Source organism: Saccopteryx bilineata, chromosome 4, assembly GCF_036850765.1.
Source record: "Saccopteryx bilineata isolate mSacBil1 chromosome 4, mSacBil1_pri_phased_curated, whole genome shotgun sequence".
Lineage (NCBI taxonomy): Eukaryota > Metazoa > Chordata > Mammalia > Chiroptera > Emballonuridae > Saccopteryx > Saccopteryx bilineata.
In genome coordinates, this window is record NC_089493.1 from 108,612,537 (window position 1) to 108,638,690 (window position 26,154).

Here is a 26,154-nt window from a genome sequence, read left to right on the forward strand (position 1 = left end):
GTCAATGAATTAGAAAACTACTAGAATACATTTTAAAATGTTAACATGCAAAGAAAGAGACAGTGAGGTGATGAGACATTTGGAAGTGCAGTTAAAGATAGAGCTGTGCCAATAAATCAAGCAATTCAAACTGTTGTTCACTTTTTCCTACATACTTAAGTTCCAAGCAGGAAAACTAGATCTTAACCTAGAAAGCTGTCTAAATACACCATTGTAAAATTTTATAGGGTCTCATATATTCTTGTTTCCTTCCTTATCAGGCCAGAGGCATCATCTTTTCTTCAAATCTTGCCTGTTTGATCAACATATTATAAAAGAACATCTCTACCCTCACCCTAAATTTCTATTTGTCACAAAACTATCTGTTCTATGAGGTGTTTTACTTTATTATAGTATTAACATCTATTCATCCCTATCAAACAAAATCAATACATTTTTAAAACAATTATACTTTTTCATTTCTGACTCAAATACCATTTACTCCTGTAAGAAATCTTCTGTCTCTCACCAGCCCTTTCCATTAAACAACCATCAAACCATAAAAACTGCACCTACGTCTTCTTATATCTTTCTAAAAGTCACAGATTTTAGAATAAAAGTGGACATTAAAATAAAAGTGTCTACTTTAACTCCCTTACTGAAGAAATCAAGGCCCAAAGAGATGAAACAGAAAATACAATGTCTTTGAATCCATCATGGCCTTTATGCTACCTAACAATTTAAAAATATTTTTTTCAGAAGCCAGCAAAGTAAAGTGAAAAAAAGTCAAAGTCAAAAAGCCAGATGTTCCTGACCAGGCGGTGTCACAGTGGATAGAGTGTCAAACTGGGGTGCGGAGGACCCAGGTCCGAGACCGCGAGGTCGCCAGCTTGAGCGCGGGTTCATCTGGTTTGAGCAAAAAGCTCACCAGCTTGGAGCCACGATCACTGGCTTGAGCAAGGGATTATTCGGCCTGCTGAAGGCCTGAGGTCAAGGCACATATGAGAAAGCAATCAATGAACAACTAAGGTGTCGCAATGAAAAACTGATGATTGATGCTTCTCATCTCTCTCTCCGTTCCTGTCTGTCTGTCCCTATCTATCCCTCTCTCTGACTCTGTCCCTGTAAAAAAAAAAAAAAAGCCAGATGTTCTTATTTATTAGGTTTTTAATACAGAGGTTATATGTAACAGAACTATAACTAAACAATCAAAATGAGAAGATTTAGATGCAGAGTAAGATAGATCTTGTCCAAGATCACAAAGTAACTTATTGATGGTGCTAGGTCTAGAACTTAGGTTTTCAAAATCTAGACTCTTGATACCAGTTTCCTTATTTAAAGAATGGGGATACTAATTCATAATATGCTCAGGATTCATACTATGGATGAATGACTGGTCTATCTGCTATTTCATTCATATCATCCTCTTATATGAGGTCCAAAAGGAGCCGCTTTATACCAAATTCAGATCAAAAGGAACTTGTATTATGCCAAGACTCCACTACATTCCTAAGAATACACATTTAAAGTCCCTACTTATGTCAAATACACAAAATCAGCAAAATTTCTTTCACTATTAAGTTCATAATATAATACTTATAAAGAACTGACCTTGCCTTTCTTGTCCATGCCCTCCACTTTGAAATTCTTCTAAATGAGAAGTAAAACATCTCCTTGAATTCACATTTATGTATGCATTTATTATTGGAGCACATTAACAAACGCATATTTGTGCATCTTGATAAATGTTAAGTATTTTGGTTTGCTCTATCTCTCATAATTATCATAGGAACCTCTGAGATTATATTCAACATGCACAAACTATCCTTTCCAAATAATATACAATACTCTAATAGGACTCAGCAAAGTTTATGACAAATGCTATATAACTTTTCTATTAAAATTCTTAAGAATTTTGAAGTTGAAGTTTTATCACAACAAATTCAAAACTAAGATCATAAACCCTATTAAAATCTAATATTATGAGACTAGCAAATAAAAGAAATTCAGAAAAAGTTTTAATTTTTAGTTTCCTTTATTGATACTTCATAATTTTTCCATCCTAAATAAGCCAGTAGGGATTACTGTGAAGTTCTATCTTTAGGACTTTCTTCCCAAACCCAGTCTTCATCTTTCATATTAGAAAATTTAACCATTATGTTAGCCCAAGGTTTATTCCTAAACTTGTGTTACCACATATGAATAGCTAAAACTTTTATGCAAGTTTGAGAGAGCTTTTAAAAATCAATATTTTTCTATCAATAATATAGTTAAAAATTTTAAAACAAAAACTTTTTGACAATTTTAAGCTTTAAAGATAGTTCCTACCTGAACAAATAAAAATACGAATTGCATAAAATCAAACAAGAAAATAAACTGCTGACAAGAAATCAATGTCAGCATTTGCATAATTGACTCTTATGAGCCTTAAAGAAATATAACTGAACTTTGTTAAGGAAAAAACACCAATTAATAGCTAAACCATATATAGTCTTTTCTCCATGCTTGGCTTTGTCCTAAGAATCTTACATATATTAATTCACTTAATCTTCATGACAACCCTGTGTTATTATCTCCATTTTATAGCTAAATAACTATTTAAGTGACTTGCCTGAAGTTATATAATTAGAAAGTAAATAGTTGGATTAAAAGCAAGGCAAAAATTAGTCTATGTTCTTAACCTCTCAAATAATGACATATTTATGAATAACTCATTTTTTTTTTATTATTTTTGAATTGGTGAAAATCACATTAAATTGCCCAGTGAGTTATCTCTATAAAGATAAATATCTTAGAAATCAAAATTTAGTCAAATACAAAATTTGTAAATTATACAGAAGAAAACAATTGACAAAGTTTGTACTGATTGCTAAAAATAATGGGGCATCAGGTTAAAACAAAAATGACCTTCACAATAATTTAATATGCTGCTTATATTTTATCTTGAAAAATAACAGCCTCTAAATTAAGTTAGTTTAACCTAAAGTGTCAGTAACCACTGAATAAAAAAAACAAGGAAAAAGCTTTTTAACAAACTAAAAAATACCTTGAACACCAAGAAAGATGCTTTCTATAGAGCCTGCAAAGTACTGGAAACACGTTTTATCTCTAGATTTCTTTAATAATGTTTAGCATTAAAGTTTTCTGAATTAAAAAGTTTTTTATGAATATTCTGTTTCAAAGAAAATTTTTCTTCACTGTTTTGAAAGGTAAGATGTTAATTAGCGTGTAATATTAATTTTAATATGTAAAAAAATTCTTCCCACTTGAATTTGTTTGGTATTAACATCGTAATGTCCTCATTATTTAAAATAGTTCATCATACAGTAGGAGCTCCATAAACAGCAGTAGAAAGAAAGCAAGTCTTGTATTAAAAATTAGTAATGCTAATTAGGAAAATATCAAGTTAGTTCCTCAGGAAAAAAGCCTAAGTTATAATACTAACATACTACTAGAAAACTCTAATAATTTCTAGAACAAGGTACAGAATCAAGTGCCCAAATCCCTTTTACCAAAGTTAAATTCTATTATCAGTCAAAAGTAGTAATATATATACTTACAGCTCCTAAATTCATATAATCATTTCTATTAATATGCTGAAACTGATGCTACTTTGAAATGCAAAATATTTTCTGGAATTGACAATAAAATGACAATGTCCTTTATGTACTTCATTTTACTATTAAGGAAGGCTAGTAAAAACTCTACATTTTTTTAAGACTAAATATTTAATTTATAAGGTAATTCAAAGCAGTACCTACATCACTGAAGTCATATAAAAAGACTAAACAGCAACAAATCAAGCTTAATTCATTTTAATTTTAGACCACAAAAATTTAAAACACTAAATTATCTTTTACTCTTCTATCCTTCTAATATCTTTTCTGACTCTTAAATTCTGAAAATAAATGACCCTAATCATCTTCGTGATAAGAAAATGACATTGTTTTGTTTAACAACATGTTCTCTAATGCCATGTGTAAGTTAGCTGCAGATTTTTCTTGAGATGTACTTTAAAAAATGAACACATTATTTTAGCAAAAAAGTCTAACTTAGAATTATATTTGAACCAGCAGATTATAGGCAGAAAAACTGTAAAAGATTACTATCACACACTGATAAGAAGTTCTTTGATTGTATAAAGAGCCTACTTGTTTGATTACAGATAAAAAATTCTCTTCCTGATCAGGTAGAATTTAGGAACAGGATGGGATGTGAGAGATACTATAGTCTTTCTCATAATAGTCAGAAAATAGAAGCAGAAAGATAAAAATATTTTGCTCTGTGCAGGGCTCAATTCAAATAATGAAGTACTGTTATTATAACATTTGCAGTCTATGTAATATGACCTGGACACAGTAGACTCTAACAATAACAAATGTGGCAAACAAATTAGCAGTTTTGAAAACTAACTGAAAGAAGGTGGGTCTGCAAACTTAATTTCAGGGTGAGAAACCCACAGTACTTGATTAGAAAAAAGAAATAGTTGCAGAAATATAAACAAAATCAATTGTCCAACATGCTTATGCACCCCTTCTTTCATTAAGTATTATTTTTGACTAGTAAGAGCTAATTTGCATAAGAACAGTTATTGAGATTTCTGCTTTTTGCTGATCTGTTTATCAGGAAAATTATAGACTGGTAAACTGGGCTATCAAATGTGTAGAAGCAGAACCTTGTTTCCCAGAATAGGAAGAGTGTGCTTGCCCAGACAGAACTTTAAAAAACAATGTCAGATTCTTGTGCAACCCCCTGCATATGATATCAAAACCTCAGGCAGGAGTCTAGAAAAAAAAAACTTTTCAACATCAGTGAGCTGGATGTTAAGAAATAATGTCACTGACACAGTGCCAATGCCTTTGAACTAGAAGTCCCCAAAGTTTAAGGAAACTCTTCAAGGATATTCAGCTATTCAACTAGTTTAGTCTATATAAAGCTGTAACAAAGAGCATTACACTCACAACAATGTAGGCAGAATGGACATCTATCTAATCAAGAATACTTGGAAATAGAAAAAAAAGGAGTTTAAAACAGGGCTGAACAAAGTTCCCAGCAATTTTCTTTGGGCTAGGACATTTTGCCGAGTAACTACATTCAACACAGATTTGCTTCTTTCTAACAGACAAGACACTAAATGATTCTCTTCATACAAATTCACTTTAAAAAAGAAAAAAAACTAATCTATGGTGATAAAAATTAAAAAGTGAATGTGTGTGTGTGGGGATGTGCATGCACATGTACCAGAACATGAGGGGTGTACTGACTGAAAGTGTCACTAGGGAATTCGGGGGGTAATGAAAACTTTCAATATTTTGTTTGTGGTGATGGTTAATACAGGTGTGTATAAATCTCAAAATTCATTAAACTGAACTGAGGATCTACACATTTTATTATATGTTAATTAAACTTTATTAAAGAGACCATCCCAGTACTGGGGATCAAGAACCTGAGGCAGAATTGAAAAGCTGAGCTGGTTTTGAGGCTCCTTAGAAACTGAGGCTTCACAGAACTATTTCTTTATTTGGCTTATAAATGAGTGGGTTCTTAGAATTCTACATACTATTATAATCTAATATAAATACAAAGATTTATTATAAAACAACTTTTAGATTATGTACTTTTCCCCTTTCTTAAGTTCCACTACTATAGATGATAACGCATTATTCAAGATTTACCATGTTGTTAGTGAAAACAATGGGAAGATAAAAGTCAAGTTATCTTCCAAGTCATCTTTTTGAAACATCTATAATGATATAAACATACAATATTATGTCTCTTAACCACCTAAGAAAAAAAAAAAAAGGAAACAGAAACAGAAAGAAACTGGCCATTTACAACCAAAAATATTGGACATTGGCACAGCACTAAACTTAGCACTTCCAGAATGAACTGCAAGGGTAGCATTAGAGTTCAAATAACTCAAAATGTTGATTTCTCAACCACTTCCCAATTTCCCACACCTCCCCCAAAGAAATTAATTTTGACGAGTTTATTTGATTAAGCAAAATTTGAAAGCAGAGGATTAAAACGTGAACAAGGTGGTGCAGAAATTAGCAGAGGTGGCACTACCTGAAAGCTCATCAGAAAGGGGAGTGAGAACAATATCAGGCAAGAAGGGTTTGGAAGTATGGATCAGAACAGGAGCACTTTTAGCACTGCGTATATAGGCCGATGGCAGAGCACATTCACCAATGGATCGGCTTCTCATGGCTTTAAAAAAAGGAAAAGAAAGAAGTGGGGAAGGAAAAAAGAAGAGTGACTATAATGAAAGGCTGTGTCACAGAAAAAGCAGCAACAGAGAAAAAACTAAAAGATACAAAGGAAGGAAAATTTAAATTAAAACATTTCAGCACGGCAAATACTGGCAAGCTGTAAGAAATCAGAAAACACATGTGACATTTCAAATGCAAATATTTTGGTATAAAGCAGGAAAATGCTTTTTATTATTAGAAGTTACAATGATATCACATTAAAAACAAGCTTTTATAAGCCCTATGTTCTCAAAAGCAAGAGTTGAGAATGTCATTGAATGGAAACATCAAAAAGAATGTAATTTTTCTTTAAAAATAAATTTGGTACCATATTTGGGCATTTCTCTGAGCCATTCTTCTTAATGAAGCTGAATTCCAAAAAAAATAGTTCCTACATTCATACTTTTCCCTAATAAATTGTCAAGATCACTCATAGGTCTTTCTTTAGAAAATTGTATGTAATTCATAATCTAAAACATTGAATCTTATGGTTAGTGTATATATTTGTTCCTGATAAAGAATAATACTTAAACCAGTATCTCTTATTTACATAAAAGTTAACTTTTAAAATATATATCAAAACATTTACAGAAAATAGAATTTGCACTCAGTATGAAGAATCAATTCACTGAGAAAAATAAGTTTGTGCTTATTCAGAATCTTAAGCATATTATATAAAAACTTAAATTAAATTTTTAAAGGTAACTTAAAAGCTGGATTACATTTTAAAAATTGCATTTGTAGCTGTATTTGATAAAATCTTAAAAGGAGAGTCACCATTTCATAAAATTAAAGACAAATTTTAATACACTTTGAACTAAATTAATAATCAAGTTTATACTTCCCAAACATTTTTAACTTACTAGTTTAGTAAAACAGTTATGTATATTGTTGTGTAAGAAGAGAGGACTTAAAAAATATTGCATAATATACAGTGTAATAGTGACATTGGTAAAAAAAAAAATTTAAATGTTAACATCAATTTAAAACCTTGGGTTTTACTCATTACAAGAAACACTGGGTTCCCTGATGCCTAAATTCCTCATCCTATCTCACAAGGCCTTTGTGACCTGGCTGCATGGGCCACTGAAATGTCATCACCTGGCTCTCCAACCCAACGCCCTGACTTGATCCTGCTCCTTGAAAAGTGAACAATCTTTTGAAACAGTGTGGCTCTGTGAGTTCATAATATGCTTGGTCTTTTTTTCTTCCTGAGATGCCCCTTCATACTCAAAATGTCATCTCATCTGGGAATCTCTCCTCATTCTCTCACATAATTAATTTCTTAGAAATACAGCAATGAACAAAACAAAGAAGAATTCCTGCTTTTACAAAGTTTACAATCTATTTTTAGTGGATTGCATGTTTCCTATGTCAGCCACTCAACTTTTCAAATGCAAAAACTATGTCCTCTTATCTTTATATCCCTAGTGCCCGGCACATATGAGCTTAATTAATCTTTACTGAATGATATGTGTATTCGAGTAGCCCAGTATAATCGTTTAAAAAACAAAAGTATCCATTGTGAACATAGAGAGGAGAAAACCAGAAAAAGTATCAACCCAAAACTAGAAAAGAATCAGATTTTTTAAAAATTAGTATTTATGTTGGCAAAATAAAGAATTCCTTAAGAGCAGTTTTTAGATAAATTTATGGGCAGCAAAACATGGAAGGCTGAAATATATTAAGACAATAGCAACTGGCTGCAGTGTATGGGTTTGTCTTGTAGTGAACCTAAAATGAGTTTTTTTTAAAAAAACTGCACTTGCATACAAAATGTTAGAATCTGATCCTACTTACATTTTTGCTAGCTCTTTTGTGAAAGTGACCAACAATTTTATAATCCAGTTTGAAATAAAAGTTGATTTCAAAATAATCACTCAGTAAAACTTATTACAGCAAAGACACACAGAGGCAAAACTTGAAGTGCTGCTTATTAACACAAACCACCTACTATCATCAAACATGAGGTTTGGAGATATTCCTTTAAAAACTAAATTAAATCAAATTTTCAATTCCACAAATGAATTACAAATTTCCTTCTATTTTTTTTCTCATGGGTTAGATAATTCTTTCTGTTTCTTCTTTTCCGCCATGAATTTGAAGAGACTGGGCATTTCCCTTGGAATTTCTTTCATAAATGTTTTGTTCTATAAACACTAAGTTAGTGCTATGATCTGGAATGAATTCTTCAAAAATTGACCCCTCCCTTTCTTACAGGTTTATGCATACCTAGAAATCCATCAAGAGCCTCACAGCCATAGCCCTGGCCAGTGGCTCAGTGGTAGAGCATTGGCCTGGTGTGTGGATGCCCGGGTTCGATTCCCGGCCAGGGCACACAGGAGAAGCGCCCATCTGCTTCTCCATCCTTCCCCCTCTCCTTTCTCTCTTTCCCATTCCTTTCTCTCTCTCTCTCTCCTCCACTCCCGCAGTCAAGGCTCCATTAGAGCAAAGTTGGCCCAGGTGCTGAGGATGGCTCCATGGCCTCCGCCTCAGGTGTTAGAATGGCTCCAGTTTCAATGGAGCAACACCCCAGATGGGCAGAGCATCGCCCCCTAGTGGGCTTGCCAAGTGGATCCCTGCTGGGTGCATGTGGGAGTCTATCTCTTTGCCTCTCTGTTTCTCACTTCAGAAAAATACAAAAAAATTAAAAAGGGAGCCTCACAGCCATGCAACCCCACTACAGAAATTTAGAAAGAATTAACTACTGGAACTTCTCAAGATATAGTAATCTAAAGCTTAGGTCAGAAGATCTCTATTAAACCACTCACATTTCTATTACTGCATACATTTCTAAATCACATCCATCAATGATCTTCTTAAATCTGCAGTATATTTTTATATAAATGAAAGAGCAGTATCAAAATATAGCATCAAAAAGTAAAAGCAAATTTTCAAACCTATAAACCTGTAAACATACCAATATTTGAAGGATTCTTTTTTTTTTTTTTTAACTTTGATAGTAAAGCTAGGAACCATGAAACACAGCAGGGTGTAGGATAGAAGATGCAGCAGGAGAGCCTAGCCAGGGCTGCTCTGTCTCTCTGTAAATGTTATAGGAAAGAAGTAAGTCTAGGCAGGGCTGCTCTGTCTCTCTGTAAATGTTATAGGAAAGAAGTAAGTCTAGGCAGGGCTGCTCTAGCTCACTGGAGACTCAAGAGAAAAGGGGGCCTTGGAGGAAGGTTCGGGGGCTAGCCCGGGACGAGCTGCAGCTGCCCACTCCTCCCCTGGTTTCACATCTCGTGGGGACTGTTAGAGTTTAGGAGATACACACCTGTGGGGGGACCAAGAGAAGGGAAAGGCACAGGCATGCTCCTGGGGGGGAGCACACCCTATTTTAAGGATTCTTATCTTCACTACTCTTAAAAAAATAAAAAGTTAAAAAGAAATAAAAAAGAAAAATAGATGCACTCTACATAAATTCATTTTGGACCACACGTAACCTTCGCTCCAGAGTTCCCACACAGCGTAAGAAATTTACGAACAGCAATTTAGACAGATCACTAAAAGCACACAAATATACAAAATAAATAGGAAGGCAACTCTGGCTTTTCTCACTTTCAAAATGTTACACATATTTCTCCCTAATTTATAATCAAGTAAAATTCACATGTATAGATAGATGTGTGTTCACTGGCAGAAACATATTTATCTATAAGTCCTGAAATTTAGGCCTAATGTTGCAATAAACATAAACTAAGAGGAAAAATCTGAAAACAGATACAGTGATATATTTGTTCCAAATGCTGAAGGTCAGGTTCTAAATCATAATTGCAAATGTGTTACATTGCTTCTCTAGATTGTATTCTATAATAAGTCCTAAATTCACTGTATCTCCTTTAATAATAGTTATATTAAATATGCTAGTCACAAAATTTTAATGACATTTTATACTAAATAAAGTTTAGTACAAAGTTTCTTACTAGGGCCATCCTGAGTAAACTGAAGGTTAAAGAATTATGTAATGTTTAATAATTTTCTTTAAATCAAGACATGTTGCCTTTAAGTGAAAAATAAATTCTCTTAGCATAATTCCAATCAGAAAACTCAGGAATAAAATAAAACTTTGAATATAATAAAATTACTATTTTATAAATTTTACCATAGATTATACTAGTGTCCTCATAAATTATAAGGACTTTAAATGCTTATATTAGTTTAGAGTACTAGTATAAACAAAGCTGTCTAAAGTTAAATTAGTCTTTAAAAGTTACATATTTTATCACTCTATAGGCAATTCAGTCATGGGAAAATAATAATAGATTTAACAAGAGGAATTAGGTTTGTTATTAAAAGGACTATTACATAAAAGAAATGTAAATTAAAGTCAGAAGTAGTATCAATGTGATTTCTCCCAAATCAATTAGGAGAACATGATGACACTTTAAAAAATAAAATTTTCAAAGGTAAATCTGTGATTATTTCAAACACCTAAATTACTTTGTTTCTAATTAATATATCATATGTATTTTTTAATTAATATACTTTAACTTTTTTAAAAGCAGTCTTAGGTTTACAGAAAAACTGAGTGACAAGTACAAGTAGTTCTAATATATCCCCTTCTCTCTACCACCAGGAACACTAGTTTCCTCAAATACAGTATTAACATCTTGCATGAATCAGTATGGTACACTTGCTACAGTGGATGAGCCAATACTGATACAGTGTTATTAACAAAAGTCCATAGTTTGTATCAGGGTCATTCTTTGTATCAGGATTCATGTATAAAGACATGTATACACCACTAGAGTATCACACAGACTAGTTTCACACAACTCTAAAAATCTTCTATGCTCCTCACTTATTTATCCCTCGTCCTTTCCCTGCTCCCCACCCCACAGTAACTAGTGACCTTTTAATAGACTCCTTAGTATTCCCTCTTCCAAACTGCTATAGAGTTGAAATCATATGTAGCCATTTCAGATTGGCTTCTTAATTTAGCAATATGAATGTGGGGCTCCTCCATATTTTTTCATGATTTAATAGTTAATTTCTTTTATTGCTGAATAATATTCTGTGTGTGGATATACCACAGTTTGTTAATCTATTCAGCTACTGAAGAACATCTTGAGATTTCCAAGTTTTGGCAATTATGAATAAAGTTACTACAAATATTTGTATGCAGGTGATGTGTGGACATATATTTTCAAGTTATCTGGATAAATAACAAGGATGGTTGGATCCTATGGTAAGAATATGTTTAGTTTTTTAAAAACTACCAAACTGGGCAACTTCCCTGGCCTCCATCTTAACTCGGGGCCAGGGAACCTTGCCGGGCGGGCGGGATGTGCACTCTGTACTGAATCAAGTCTTTTTGTTATTCCGCACTTGGCAGCTTCGAGCCCTGTTCCTTCCTTCTCGGCAGGGAAAAATACCTTACATTTTGGTGCCAAAACCCGAAGGAGTTAGAAGTCCGCAAGGACCGCTCCTCTTCCTCATCCCCTCATACATGGCTTCTAATTATTCGCGCACCTGTCCTTAATCTCTGTGCCGCCTGTTCCACACCGCGCAGGCCTTTTTCTGGCCAGAGAAACCTCACCTAAAACCTCCACTCCTAATCTTTCTTTCTCCGCGGACTCCCAACTCTCTCTCCCTCCTGTCTGACCCCCGGGGGCGCCCCTCTCTCGGGACTTTTCTCTGGTCCCTCTGCAGACCTCTTTTGTGCTCAGGTCTCTTCCCTCTGAGAGCCCCCTCCCCTCCTTTTACAAAAACCTGTTTCTTATTCACCACTACCATTCTCTTTCTCCTCCCCTGCTGGAAAAAAAAACAAAAAACAACTACCAAACTGTCTTCCAAAGTGGCTGTACCCTTTTGTATTCCCACTTGCACTGAGAGTTACTGTTGCTCCACAACCTTATCAGCATTTAGTGTTGTCAGTGTTTTGGAGTTTAGCCATCTAATAGGTGTATAATGGTATTTCATTGTTTTAAGGACAATTCAGCTTCAAATCCTACACATTAAACCTACAGATATATATGCATGTATGTACAAAGTATAGAAGTAAACATAACTGCATTCTGTACCATTTTTAATAACTCAAAATTGGAAATTAACTGAATGTCCATCTTCAGAACAAGGGATAAATTACGGTACTTTCAGGTAATGAAATCTGACCTAAGAAGTTCAACAGTTTCTGATATGCAATAATCTTTAAAATATATCATCACAGCTTACTTCACCTCCTAGCACTTCCTTCCTTTCTCACTCCACACTCTAGTCACTCCGGCCTCCTCCTTCTTCCTCAAACACCCAAGCACGCTTCTGTCCAGGGCTTTCTTACTTTTCCTTCTGCCTGGAACACTCTTCTTCTGGATGTCTGTTCTCACTTTCTTCAGGTCTCTGCTCTTAAATCACATGGTGAGACAGGCCTTCACTGACTTCCCTATCTGAAACAGTCCCAAATCTCCCCATCCTATACTTTCCTGTCCCTTACCCTGCTTTACTCTTTTTTCATAGTACTTACTACTTCCTGACACTTTACTAGTTTATCTTTATTATATGTCTCCCCAAACACTACAATTGTCAACTTCAGTGGAGTTTATTGACTTTGTTCTTACCTACAGCCACAATGCTTAGAACAGTGCTTCCAGAGTGAGTACTTAAAAAAATTTTGTTTGAATGTCCAAAAAGCAACGGTTCACAATGGTCTGTACATTATGCTGTATATCCAGGCTGTATGTATAAAGTATTTTTAGAAGAATGCTCAAGAAACTGAGAATAGTGGTTGTCTCTAATGAGGTGAACTGGGAGGGTGGGGAGGAGTAAGGAGAGAGATTTATTAGAATATATGTAAGTTATCATAGTTTGAATTTTTAACTAAGTTTATTAAGAACACAAAAATATGAATTTTAAAAATTTAAGATGATAGATGTCCAAAAAATATACTAGTATTTTCTACTTTTAGCAGGTACCTTCTGAAACAAAAGTTTTAATGCTTTAACTTTTTGATAGGTTTGTTCAATGAACAAGCCACAGAAAATTGTTTTAACATAAGTATCAGAGGTAAGCAGAATTTAAAAATTAATATTTTGTTCTTTTATATAATATGCTTTTTAAAAATTAGAAATGAACCAACATGTTAACAATGATTACCTCTCATTAGACAGATAGTGTCTTTACATTTAAACTTTACTTTCCACACTAAGCATAAATTATTTCCATAAAAAATTTAAAGAGATTTGTTTTAAGTGAAACAAAGTAAAATTTCAAACTTAAAAGAACAATTCCTTCCTAATACAAATATTTTCTGTAAATATTTTAATTAATATAATAAAGCCATTTCAGATATAAAGAATTTCAAAGTGACTCTATACCAAAATTTCTATTATATTTATTTTAATGCATCAATATCCTGTTTCTTTGTATCATTTCTTATTCTTTATGCTTGATATATACAATGAATATAATTTCATGCTTATTTTATAGAAAGTAGACAGTTGTGGAAATATAATTCTTCTGATGGATTTAAAGCTAACATGATTTTTTAAAGTCATTTACATCTTTAATTTCCCTATTCTCTTTCTACTTTGTTTCTTCCTTTAGCATGCAATTCTTAACACTTCAGAGTCAATTTTATAAATGATATAAACTTATAAGAATGGTTTTAAATTTATTTTAAATCAGTGTTTTTCACTGATTATCACTAAGTATAGATACACTCCCAACCAAAAATTGTACTTTCCTAGAATCATAGATTGCAAAGCCTGAAGTGACTTCAAGCAATTTTATTTCAGGTACTACATAGCTGAAGTCAAGTCTAGAAATTCAGTAAATTGTCCAAGGTTATCTAACTATTTAGTAATGAAAGAGAATGAAAAAAGAGTTTAGGACAAAGCCCTTTTGCTTTTCATTATAGCACTGTTTCTACTACAATTCAAACCAAGTTAAAATCTCTGAGAGGAAAAGGAATAAGATGGTAGCTAAGTTCACTGCATGCTGAGTGATCCTACATTCATAAATTCTTCACATCACTGTTCCTTTGCTGTTAGCCCAACATTATAGAAATTTCTTCCACGTCTGTTAAAAGCAGCAAGGAACCTAACAATAGACTCCACTGGCCTTCGCTGTGTGCAAGTAGAAAGCATGTATTCCTAACTGGAAGTCTGTGAAGCCAATCTAAATATATAATTGTAGTACTGAAAAATTTTCACATCTGTGAGTATATTCACTTAATAGAAACTATACCAGTTAATGCATGAGTTCTGGAAAATGAATCAGTTCTACTTCAACTCTGTAAAATAACAGTTTAGAATTATTGATAAACTCAGTAAAATAAGCTACATAAAAACAATAATGTAAGATAAATCTTAATATCACAAAAGAAATAACAGCATGTTACTGGACGCTGAGTACTACTAAAAATAGGGTTCTGCTATAGAAGTGTTTAATTATAAAAATCAACTGATTGAAAAACTGCATTTATATATACTGTTACTAAGGACTATAAATGGATTGCCCTATATAATTTTCATGCGTTTATTTTATTTATTAATTTTAGATAGATAGATAGATAGATAGAGAGAAACATCACTTTGCTGTTCCACTTATTTCTGCACTCATTGGTTGATTCTTGTATGAGCCCTGACTGAGGATCAAACTTGCAACCTTGGGTATTGGGATGCTCTAACCAACCGAGCTACATGGCCAGGGTCAATTCTCATGATTTTAAAGAGCACATACCAACAGTTTTTTGCCGTACTATACTCCTCGCCTTTTCAGTCCCTGGGGAACCAGTGGTGGTTGCACTTCTCTGTCTCATTGGGGCTTGGCCAGGCTGATCACGGCTCCATCCTTTAGAAAAGGACTTGTCAACTGAAACTTTCTGAAATTCATGTCCAACTCCTAGAAATGTAGATTTGCAATCTTAGTATACTATCACGTAATCAATCATTTCTTCGAATTATATGTCTCACCTTACCTCAGATTCTTAGATTTACTCACATTATATAAAATAACAAAATAAAATGCTCATGTACTATAATGCTTTATTGAACTTCATTTTATGTAAAACTTATACTCCAAAACAGATGTAGAATTTTTAAATATACCACTGACAATTAAACTATTGTAAATCCTCTGTCACCTACTTGATTTGTAACAGAAATGAAACATTTGAAAAAGCAAAAAGAATAGGAAATGAACTAACCAAAAGCCATTTTGCAATGGAAATTACAAACTATCTACCTGCCAATAATAGCTGCTTGGGAAATAAATAGTCCAGGAAAATATGGGTTGGTCACATACTTACCATCCTGGACTATTGTTAAGTGTGAAATGTGACTCAGATACCATTTCTAGTTAGCAACTTATTAATAAAAGTGAAAAGCACTAACAAACCAAGGATCATAAAAACATGTATTAATAATATGTTACTGTCCCTCTACCACGTTTTAACATTAGATACACAGTCAACACTTATAAAATGTTTGCTTCTAGTTAAAATTAAGAAAATGTTTCAAAAGACCTTTTATATAATTATTTTTATTATTTATTTGTTTATGTGACAGAGAGAGAGAGAGACAGAGGGACAGATGGGGACAGATAGACAGGAAGGGACGGAGATGAGAAGCATCAATTCTTCATTGAGGCACCTTAGCTGTGCATTGACTGTTTTCTTATATGTGCCTTGACCAGGGGGCTACAGCAGACCGAGTGACCCCTTGCTCAACCCAACGACCTTGGGCTCAAGCTGGTGAGCCTTGCTCAAACCAGATGAGTCCATACTCAAGCTGGAGACCTAGGAGTTTTGTACCTGGGTCCTCTGCATCCCAGTCCAATGCTCTATCCACTGCACCACCACCTGGTCAGGCTATATAATTCTTTTTAAACAGAGTAACATAAAATCACCATTTAAGTTCTAACAAAAAATTATGTATGATAAAAAGGAAGAATGTTTTATAAATTTTCATTTTGGCTAATTATTAAAATAAATTATTTAAGATTCTGAATTATTTATTTAACATTATCTAGATATGCACAGAACACTTCATCTCACATCAAAAGTACTATTGGTAAGGTTCTTCAAAAATAATTACAAGGTGCTTACATGTTTTATTGTTGAAAAGTTTTAACCTTCAGTGTAAATGAAGGAGGAAATAATGAAAAAGAGACATGACTTTTAACCTCAGCCCTCTTCCTGGCTTCATCTATTGGGACCAAATTATTTGAACAAATTATTTAACAAATTACTTAACTCTTACCTTTCCCTTTGTGCTTTTTTTGCTTCTGCTCACTCAGCTTATCCAATGGTAAATCACTGAGATCCAAACTATATAAATTTCTAGCTAAAACTTTAGTTAGTGTCTCCATAGTCAGTGACCACTCAGTGGCTAACTCTTCCCAGTAGGTCAATGATGACAAGACTGACAGTAAGTCATCCCAAAGTTCTCGGGAAATATACACATTTAGATTTGCTTTGATCCAGGCAACTATAAGAGTCTATAAGACAAATAATCAGAAACAACAAAGAAATATGTTCAAAGTCAGATGTTTAATTATTAAGAACTTACTTAAAGATAAGCAGAATTAACTCCCACAGTAATTCATGTAATCTAATAGTTACTATATATATATCTACTATATATTTCAGTTAAACCACTGCCAAATGTCAACATTCTAGCAATCAAGACAAGGTGCCAAAACTGAAAAGAAATCTCTTCAAAGTTGTAACTATAACTATTCTTCATGCTCTTTTAAGTTAATGTTAAATAAATGCTTTCTATAAATATACAGTCTACCTACACTATTAACCACTGAAATTGTAGTTAGTGAGCTAAAAAGGATACCTACATTCTCAAATAGGAAGCACTAACTTGCACATTCTAAATCTACAAATTATTATAGATGTACTTAATGAGGTGTGTTTTTGAAAAATGATATGTAAACTGAAGAATAAAATTAAATTTCATGGCCCTGGACGGTTGGCTCAGTGGTAGAGCGTCGGCCTGGCGTGCGGGGGACCCGGGTTCGTTCCCGGCCAGGGCACACAGGAGAAGCGCCCATTTGCTTCTCCAACCCCACCCCCTCCTTCCTCTCTGTCTCTCTCTTCCCCTCCCGCAGCCAAGGCTCCATTGGAGCAAAGATGGCCCAGGCGCTGGGGATGGCTCCTTGGCCTCTGCCCCAGGCGCTAGAGTGGCTCTGGTCTCGGCAGAGACACGCCCCGGAGGGACAGAGCATCGCCCCCTGGTGGGCAGAGCGTCGCCCCCTGGTGGGCGTGCTGGGTGGATCCCGGTCGGGCGCATGTGGGAGTCTGTCTGACTGTCTCTCCCCGTTTCCAGCTTCAGAAAGAGAAAATAAAAAATAAAATTAAAAATAAAATTAAATTTCATTGTAAAGACACCAGAAGAATTAAGTGTTCTATAATAAATCCAATCAAAAATTAAAAAATTATCCATGAAAGGATAAATATTACTGATCAGTCAGTACTCCTGATGCTAAAGATATACTCTCCTACTGAAGAATCAAATCACAAATATTTTTCAAAAGCTGTAGTCTACAAATTTTATTAGGAAAATTCACATAAATTTACAATATCAGTATGAAGATGTTCTTCGCCCAGACTGCTTGACATCTGACTGGTAAATATCCAGGGCTAAGAATGAAGGACTGGTTATTCTCAACAATATACTTTTTACTGTAACAACCCTTAACTTTCCTTTCTTCTTCGAAACACTTCAAGGTTTTTGCCTAGCTGTATTTCAAGTTTGCAAACCTAAGATCCTTGAATAAATCTGTATAGTTTATTTCTAAAAAAATAAAAGTGAAGATGTGAATGAGCAGAGTTTATAGTACAGAACATTAATAACTAGTGATCCTCTTTACTATCTTTAGATGTCCAGACTACAACAGAATTATTCCACATAGCAAGGTAAAATTTTGTCTTCCTACAGCTTTCACCATTAGGTTAGTTCTTAATAATGAGGAAAGTTAAAAAAAAAAAAAAAAAAAAAAAAAAAAAAAAAAAAGATAATGAGGTCAAGAGGAGTTTAGATAATAAATGTAGCTGGTTTTGAAGGATTATTCACTAGCAGCACAGAATTTTAGGTAAACTAGCATGTTTGAAAAAAGTTAATTTGAATGGTTATATTTATGGTCAAGAAATAGATCTGAGATAGTGCTCATCTTTGACATTAAGAAGAATTTTATTCATATATTTGTATTTAATGTGTCATCTTAAGAAAATATTTTGCTTTTTATTTTCCCCAAAATCCATAATACATTTAAGGTCAGTATTTTATCCTCAAGTTGGAAAATATAATGTATAAATTTCCATATAATCAAACTACCACTGATACTTCAAATAAAAAAGTGAAGAGAATAAAGTCTTATGAAACAGCATAGTAAGTAAAAATCTTCATCTTTTCATTACTATGCAACAACATTAGAAAAAAGTTTTAGCTTTCTAACATTGCCAGAGACTTGAAAACTCATACAGCAAACAATCAGGTAATTCTATTACTTGTGAAGCCCTCTAGCAGCTTTTTGTAATCATAAAACTATACCACACAAAAGAGAAAGTAAATATCGTCAGTTTGTCTTAATACCTTTTTCTCAGACCTGCTATTTCCTTCACTTTACTGGCAGGTTTGAGTTTGTACATATGGCAAATATCCTATTTAAAAAAGCAACTTTTAATTCAGCTCTATAAAATATCCTTTAATATGAAATGATCTCTGATTTAAAGCATATTTTCCTAGGCAACAAAACCAGGGCTCAATGATTCTTTAAAATATACACCTCTACCCATCTATTTAACTATTTATTTATTTATTTTATTGCCTGGAAAAGCGGTCCTGCAAGTCGACCTGCCAATGTCATATTTTTTTTCCCCTGGAACTGCAGAAAAGCTTGTGATGACATCTTCAGTACAGACTCCGTGACTCTGAGCAACACAAGCAGCATCTGTTCCCTTAAAGTAAAAAAATTAATTAATGTTTCCTTCTTGTATATGTTTGCTTTTGGTTAATGAGTAACTTTCAAATTAATATTTGTTATAAAAATGGTATTAACTTTCAAAACTCAAATATCTTTCAAATTTTTAGAATTCTTTAAATATTGATATTAAAATATAAATTCAACCTTATAAATCTGTATAATTTTAAAACCATTTTTCAGCCATTATACATTTTCATCAAATACAAATTTATGCAAAAGCTGAAAAACTGGAGTGAAAATGTAAGGACTGTTCCCATTCTACCACCTTCCAAAACAGGTAGTGATCTTAGGGAGCTGTGTGAAGAACACTCATCCAACTATGCAATATAGTTCTACTTTGATCCATCTTTATAATATGGAGAACAACCACATATCTAGAATTGAGGCGGGTTCAATATCAAAAGCTACATGATTTTATTAACCAATGTCACCCCAATATTAAATGAAAAAAACCCCCAAAACCCTACTTATATATACATACATACATACATACATACATGTGTGTGTGTGTGTGTGTGTGTGTGTAAAATTAAGTGAGAGGAGGGATGACAGAGAAACAGACTCCTGTCTATGTCTATGAGGGCCATGCTCTGCCCATCTGGGGGTGCTGCTCCATTGCTTGGGAACAGAGCTATTTTTAGCATCTGAGGCAGAGGCCAGGGAGTCATCCTCAGCTCCCAGGGTCAATTTGCTGGAATCAACTGAGCCATGGCTGTGGGAGGAAAAAAGAGAGAGAGAGAGAGAGAGAGAGAGAGAGAGAGAGAGAGAGAAGAGGGAGACAGAGAGAACGAGGAAGGAGAGAGGTTGAGAAACAGATGGTCACTCCTCCTGTGTGCCCTCACCAGGAATCAAACCCAGAACATCCACATGCCAGGCCAATGCTCTAACAGTGAGCCACCTGGCCAGAGCAACTTTACATGATATTTTAAGATTAACAGATCACAATGAGCCTGACAATTAATCAAGGACTGTAACTCTATTGTCTCTTTCCATTTTTTTATTCAAGCCAAGCCAATCCTAGTATTATCCTTATCAAGATTCTCTCTTGGATGCTTATTATTAAAAACATAAAACTACCATACCTGCATGTAATAATTCAACCATATGTAAAAAAAGAGGCTGACAAAGCAAGCTAACAGCCCAGTCCCTATCACAGCCCCCTCATCTTTGGCTCATTTGCTGGCCCATTCCAGGCATAGCAGTATGTGGAACAGTCTATACGGGAAATATGCCAGAGGCATCAACACATTTCATTTCTAGGTATCATAATTTTCTTGGGAAGTGAGGGCAAAATCAAGTATAAAAGTTATCATTAAATAAAGAATATCCTGAATTTATTAACAAATATACTTCTATTCATAAAAAATCAAAAGTGCCACATTTGTAATCCTAGGCTTCTAGCTTAGCTATAGAACTGAAGAGCTATTTGAAATTAGCTACATATATAATAAGTTATAGATTTGAAAATAAATCTTATCTGATTTGTGGTCAAACTTTAACTCACTCATATAGCAGATAACCTTTCACTTAGTAATATAATAATAATGATTTTAACTCATAAAGTCTTGTAAACAATAAAAAATATGTGGGTAATGTCTTATCATGCCATGACTTCAAGAGACTTTACAAAAATTAAGAAAAAAATATCTAGCCTGACCAGAAGGTGGCGCAGTGGACAGAGCATCAGACTTGGATGCAGAGGACCCAGGTTTGAAACACCAAGGTTACCGGCTTGAGCATGGGGCTCATCTGGCTTGAGTACGGGCTGACTCACCAGCTTGAGCATGGAGTTGATGGCTTGAGCGTGGGATCAGAAACATGATCCCATGGTTGCTGACTTGAGCCCAAAGGTCACTGGCTTGAAGCTTTAGGTTGCTGGCTTAAGCAAGAGGTTGCTCGCTCTACTGCAACCTCTCCCCCTTACCCCGCCCCCCCCCCCCCCGGGTCAAGGCACATATGAGAAAGCAACTGATAAACAACTAAGGAGACTAAGGAGTTACAACGAAGAATTGAGGCTTCTCATCTCTCTCCCTTTCTGTCTATCTGTCCCTATCTGTCCCTCTCTCTGTCTCTGTCACACACACACACACACAAAAAAAATAATAATCTAAAGTCATGTTCTACATAGCAAGATTCTCACTTTAACCTGGCTCAACAGCACTGATTCAAAGCATATAAAAAGTAAAAAGGGTGGACCAACAAAAGAATGATTCCAAGTAGTATAGTTACTGGCTAATAATAACTAGGGTTCTGAAGTCAGAAGGACCACAGTTCAAATTTCAGCTGTGTGAACAAGGATAAGTTACATAATTTTTTTGTACCTAAGAATCACCATAAAATAGAGTTATGATTTTATCCTGCTACCAGAATTAGGAAAGAATATACATATCGCCTGGTGGTGCAGTGGACAGTGAGTTGACCTAGAATGCTGAGAGGTTGCCAGTTCCAAACCCTGGGCTTGCCTGGTCAAGGCACATAAGACAAGCAAGCAAGCAATAAATAACTAAAGTAAAGCAACTATAAATTGATACTTCTCGTTCCTCTTCCCCTCTCTCTTCTCTATGTAAAATCAATAAATAAAATCTTAAAAAAAAAAGAGAGAGAGAAAGAATGAATATACATATATAATGCTTGCAGAAATACTTGGCACAAAAAAGTATTCCAAATAAATTAATAATAATTATTTCTAGAAGTAATTATAATAATATTAACAAGAGTTTTTTCAAAATAGAGCCATTTTTCCTATATATATAGCAAAACATAAAGTAAGCATGCTCTTTGACTAAGTACTCCTACCCTTTAATAATGAGTCAAAGGCCCTGGCCGGTTGGCTCAGTGGTAGAGCATCAGCCTGGCGTGCAGGAGTCCCAGGTTCGATTCCTGGCCAGGGCACACAGGAGAAGTGCCCATCTGCTTCTCCACCCCTCCCCCTCTCCTTCCTCTCTGTCTCTCTCTTCCCCTCCCGCAGCCAAGGCGCCATTGGAGCAAAGTTGGCCTAAGCCCTGAAGATGGCTCTATGGCCTCTGCCTCAGGCGCTAGAATGGCTCTGGTTGCAACAGAGCAATGGCCCAGATGGGCAGAGCATTGCCCCCTGGTGGACATGCTGGGTGGATCCCGGTCAGGCACATGCAGGAGTCTGACTGCCTCCTGGTTTCCAACTTCAGAAAAATACAAAAAATAAAAATAAAAATAATGAGTCAAAGGGGAAAAATTGTATGTATAAGGATGTTCACTGTCCTCCTCTCCTTCAACAAAATGAAATAACTATTGATAGATATCCATCAATAGGTGGCTGGCTAAGAAAATTATAGTAACAAATATGATATAATACTGTGTATTTGGTGGTGAGTGAGCATTTGGGCAACATTTTTTTAAAGACACTAGGTCCAAATGCTTTTATTTTTATTTTTTCCATTGATTTGAGGTGGGGTGGGGAAAGAGGGACAAATAGAGAGAGAAGTATAAATGGTTTTTGTAGATGCCCAGAACAAAGATGGAACCCATGATCACACTGCGCCAGGACAACACTTTATCTACTGAGTCACTTGGCCAGTGCTCATTTTCTTTTTAAAACCTTTCTTTGAATTTCATAATGAACAGGTGTCATTTTTATAAAAACTGAAGAACAGCTCTTGGCATCTCCCCAAAAGGCCTGTTTTTCCATTCAATCAAACAAATCTTTATAGAGTACTAAATGCTACATAAGGTACTATGCTAGAAATGTAGGAAATATAGAAATAAAATAATCAATATATATGTGTTAGGACTCCTCAATGCAGTGAAGTAAAAAACAATCAATATATATGTGTTAGGACTCCTCAATGCAGTGAAGTAAACAGAAATTTATACAAGTAATTTAGGAATTAAGACAAGTTTGACAACTACAACAGAAGTAAAAATACAGAATTAAAGGAAGGAAAAATATAAGGATATGTAGAAAAAGGAAGTATAAGGACAGTTATGACAATAGGAAATGATGGAAAGACTTAAGACACCACAAGAAAAATTCAGCATGTGCTGAGTAAAGAACAATTTGATAAAGCTGGGTGAAGTTTAGGCTTGAGAAAGGGCTAAAGAGTAAGCAAGGGCCTAATTGTACATGACTTTAAATGCCAGGGTGAGGAATCAGGCATTTACTTATTCATTCATCATCGCTTCTTGGCCTTTTGGCTAAAATCAAGTGTACTTATTCATTCATTTACATATGTATAAATTCATTAATTCACACATGCATGCATGCGTACATTCCTAGGGATGCAGAAAGCTATCATATGCCCACTTTAGAAAGATAAGTTAAGGAATCTTGTGGAAGTTTGATCAAAAATGTTGGGAATAAATGAAGGAGACTATTGTTACCATGATTGTTATGGAAATTATTATATTTATTCATTTATTCAGTAACAGAACCCTCTACAATGTGTGACAAGCCCTGTTCACAGATATTCTAAAAATTACTATACTCATACACAAAATACAAAAAATGTAAAGAATAAATATTTTTACCAAGTCTTTTTGTCCATTGAAACTTGCACAACCATGAACCGATAAATGTTAAGAATGCGTTTACACATATCTGTGTGCTCATCCAGAAGACTTTTTATTTCATTTGCAGGTTCAAGAAGAAATATATTTGATGAGTTTATAATAAATACCTAAGACAAAAGAAATAATTAGTCATTCATTATAGAATTTCAACAAATTTATTATTCAAAGTAAAAATCCCTTAGATGTTGACCACTAGGTGATCCATATTGAACTTGAAGACATAAGACCGTAGGTTAATTATATATAACTTTACTTCTACCACCAGCTTGATACTTGAAATCTAAACTCAATCTGTGTATTTTTATGTTTACCTAGACAAAGATTAAATTACTATTAGGCATGCCCCTCCAAACAAACAAAAAATAGCATTTTTTTTTAAACTTAGAGCTTTAATATAATAACCCAATTGCGACCATAAAATAAAAGGGACAATAAAAAGTACAAAGAGTTGAGGATAAAAATGATACTAAATCAGTAATTTTCTGAATAAGGTGTTCAAAACCGTCTTTCCTCTTTTTACATGTTTACTGGCTATGTTTGTACATCTGTTTTAGTAATAGCAGACTGTATAAACAGACTACATATTATAGTATTAATTATAAGGATTCATCAATATGTATCTTTAATTAAATTTATTATAATCAAATTATCAATTTGTTATTGAGGACAAAGTTATAAAGGTGATACGCAAGTGCAAATGCAATAGGGGATACTTTGCAAAAGAGAACATTACATCCATTGTAAACCTAGGGCATTTATACCTCTACATTCATAATTCTAATTTAAATCCCCTAGATTACCTATGTGACAAAATACAGTTGTAAAATCATGTGACAAAAGAATACTAAGTTTACTTTAAAACAGTTAAAATAGAAAAAATCTAACTCTGTAAGCCTAGTAACATTACCCAGGAAAGCAAGGGAGAAAGAGGCACAAATAAACATTAGAAATAAAATAAGGACACAACTATATAGTGGAAAATTTTAAAACAATGGTTCAATGGACAATTTTATGCTTATAATTGAACATTTAATAAATTATTTGGAAGACAAAAATTGTCAAAACTGACTCACGAAGAAATAGGAAATCCTGACCAGGTAGGTGTTGGCGCAGTGGATAGAATGATGGGCTAGGATGCAAAAGATCCAGGTTCGAAACCCCAAGGTTGCCAGCGTGAGTGTGGGCTCATCTAGCTTGAGCAAAGGCTCACCAGCTTGAGCGTGGGGTCACTGGCTTGAGCACGAGCTCACCAGCTTGAGCAAGGGGTCACTTGCTCTACTTTAGCTGCCCCTCCACCCCTGTCAAGGCACATATGAGAAAGAAATCAATAAACAACTAAGGTGCAGCAAGAACTGATGCTTCTCATCTCTCTCCCTTCCTGACTGTCCCTAGCTATCCCTCTCCCTGTCTCTCTTTCTCTCACTAAAAAAAAAAAAAAGAAGAAGAAGAAATAGGGAAGATGTATATACTATGTATCAAAATGATGAAAAAAGTTATCTGGTAATCAAGGTCTCCCTGATTCGGCCCTAACAGGCCAAGACAAGTTTATAGGTAAAGTTCTGCCTAATCGTAATGGAAGATGACCCCTATTTTATACAAGCTGTTTGAGAGAAAAAGATGAAGGAAAATCACTCAATTTATTTCCATAAAATAATCCTATATTAAAAAAACAAACGGGAACTATATAAGAAGAAACCGGTATCATTTATGAACATATAGCCAAAATTCTTGAAAAAAAAATAGCATTCAAATTGAGCAAGATATAATACTTTATAATCAAGTAGTATTTAACCCAGAAATGTAAGGATATCTTGACATCAGAAAATTCTATTGATACTCTTATCAATAGATTAAAGTGAAAAAAGCATGATTAAAGTGAAAAAAGGATGATCATCACAATGTATGCAGGAAAAGCATACACTATTTATTCATTCTTGAAAAAAAATCTTTAGCAAACTAAGAAAAAATATATTATTCCTTAATTTGAAAAAGAACATTTATCAAACACTAACAAATTCTATAACAGAACCTGAACCTGACAGTGCTGTCACAAACCAAACACAAGACAAGTATATTCACTATTACCTCATCGTCCGCAAGGATACTCATTCACAAGGAAGTGGGAGGCAGCGGAGGAATAAAGAATGAATATAAATATGAGTGAACTGAAAAGGAAAAGACAAAACTGAATTTGTAGCAATCTGGAAGAAAAGCAGTCCAGACAAAAAAATATAGGTTGAAAGTAACCAAGGTGACAGCCTGCCTACCTAGCATATATAAGAAACAGCACGGAGTACAGAATGAGGTGAGAAAGGAGAAAAAGCAGTGGGAACTACGTTAGGGAACAGAGACAGAGCATGTGGAGGAGACTTTCACACTATCAGTGTTAAAAAAATAAGTTTCCTTCCCCAATTTTTGCAGAACAATCCTATTGTAAAGTGATTAA

General features: G+C 34.3%; 1 protein-coding gene across 5 annotated transcripts in view; it reads right to left on the bottom strand.

The window, feature by feature from the left end:
• RALGAPA1 (Ral GTPase activating protein catalytic subunit alpha 1) overlaps positions 1-26,154 on the bottom strand; it is a 269,942-nt gene that overhangs the window by 140,334 nt on the left and 103,454 nt on the right. For 3 of the 5 annotated variants that reach the window (XM_066277755.1, XM_066277759.1, XM_066277757.1), the window contains exons 13-17: positions 23,667-23,815; positions 19,008-19,137; positions 16,430-16,667; positions 14,910-15,071; positions 6,049-6,189 (exon numbers count right to left, since the gene is read on the bottom strand). In XM_066277755.1, the coding sequence (XP_066133852.1) occupies positions 6,049-6,189; positions 14,910-15,071; positions 16,430-16,667; positions 19,008-19,137; positions 23,667-23,815 (820 nt within the window). The remainder of the gene's footprint in view (positions 1-6,048; positions 6,190-14,909; positions 15,072-16,429; positions 16,668-19,007; positions 19,138-23,666; positions 23,816-26,154) is intronic. The other 2 variants (XM_066277758.1, XM_066277760.1) reach the window with 1 other exon arrangement.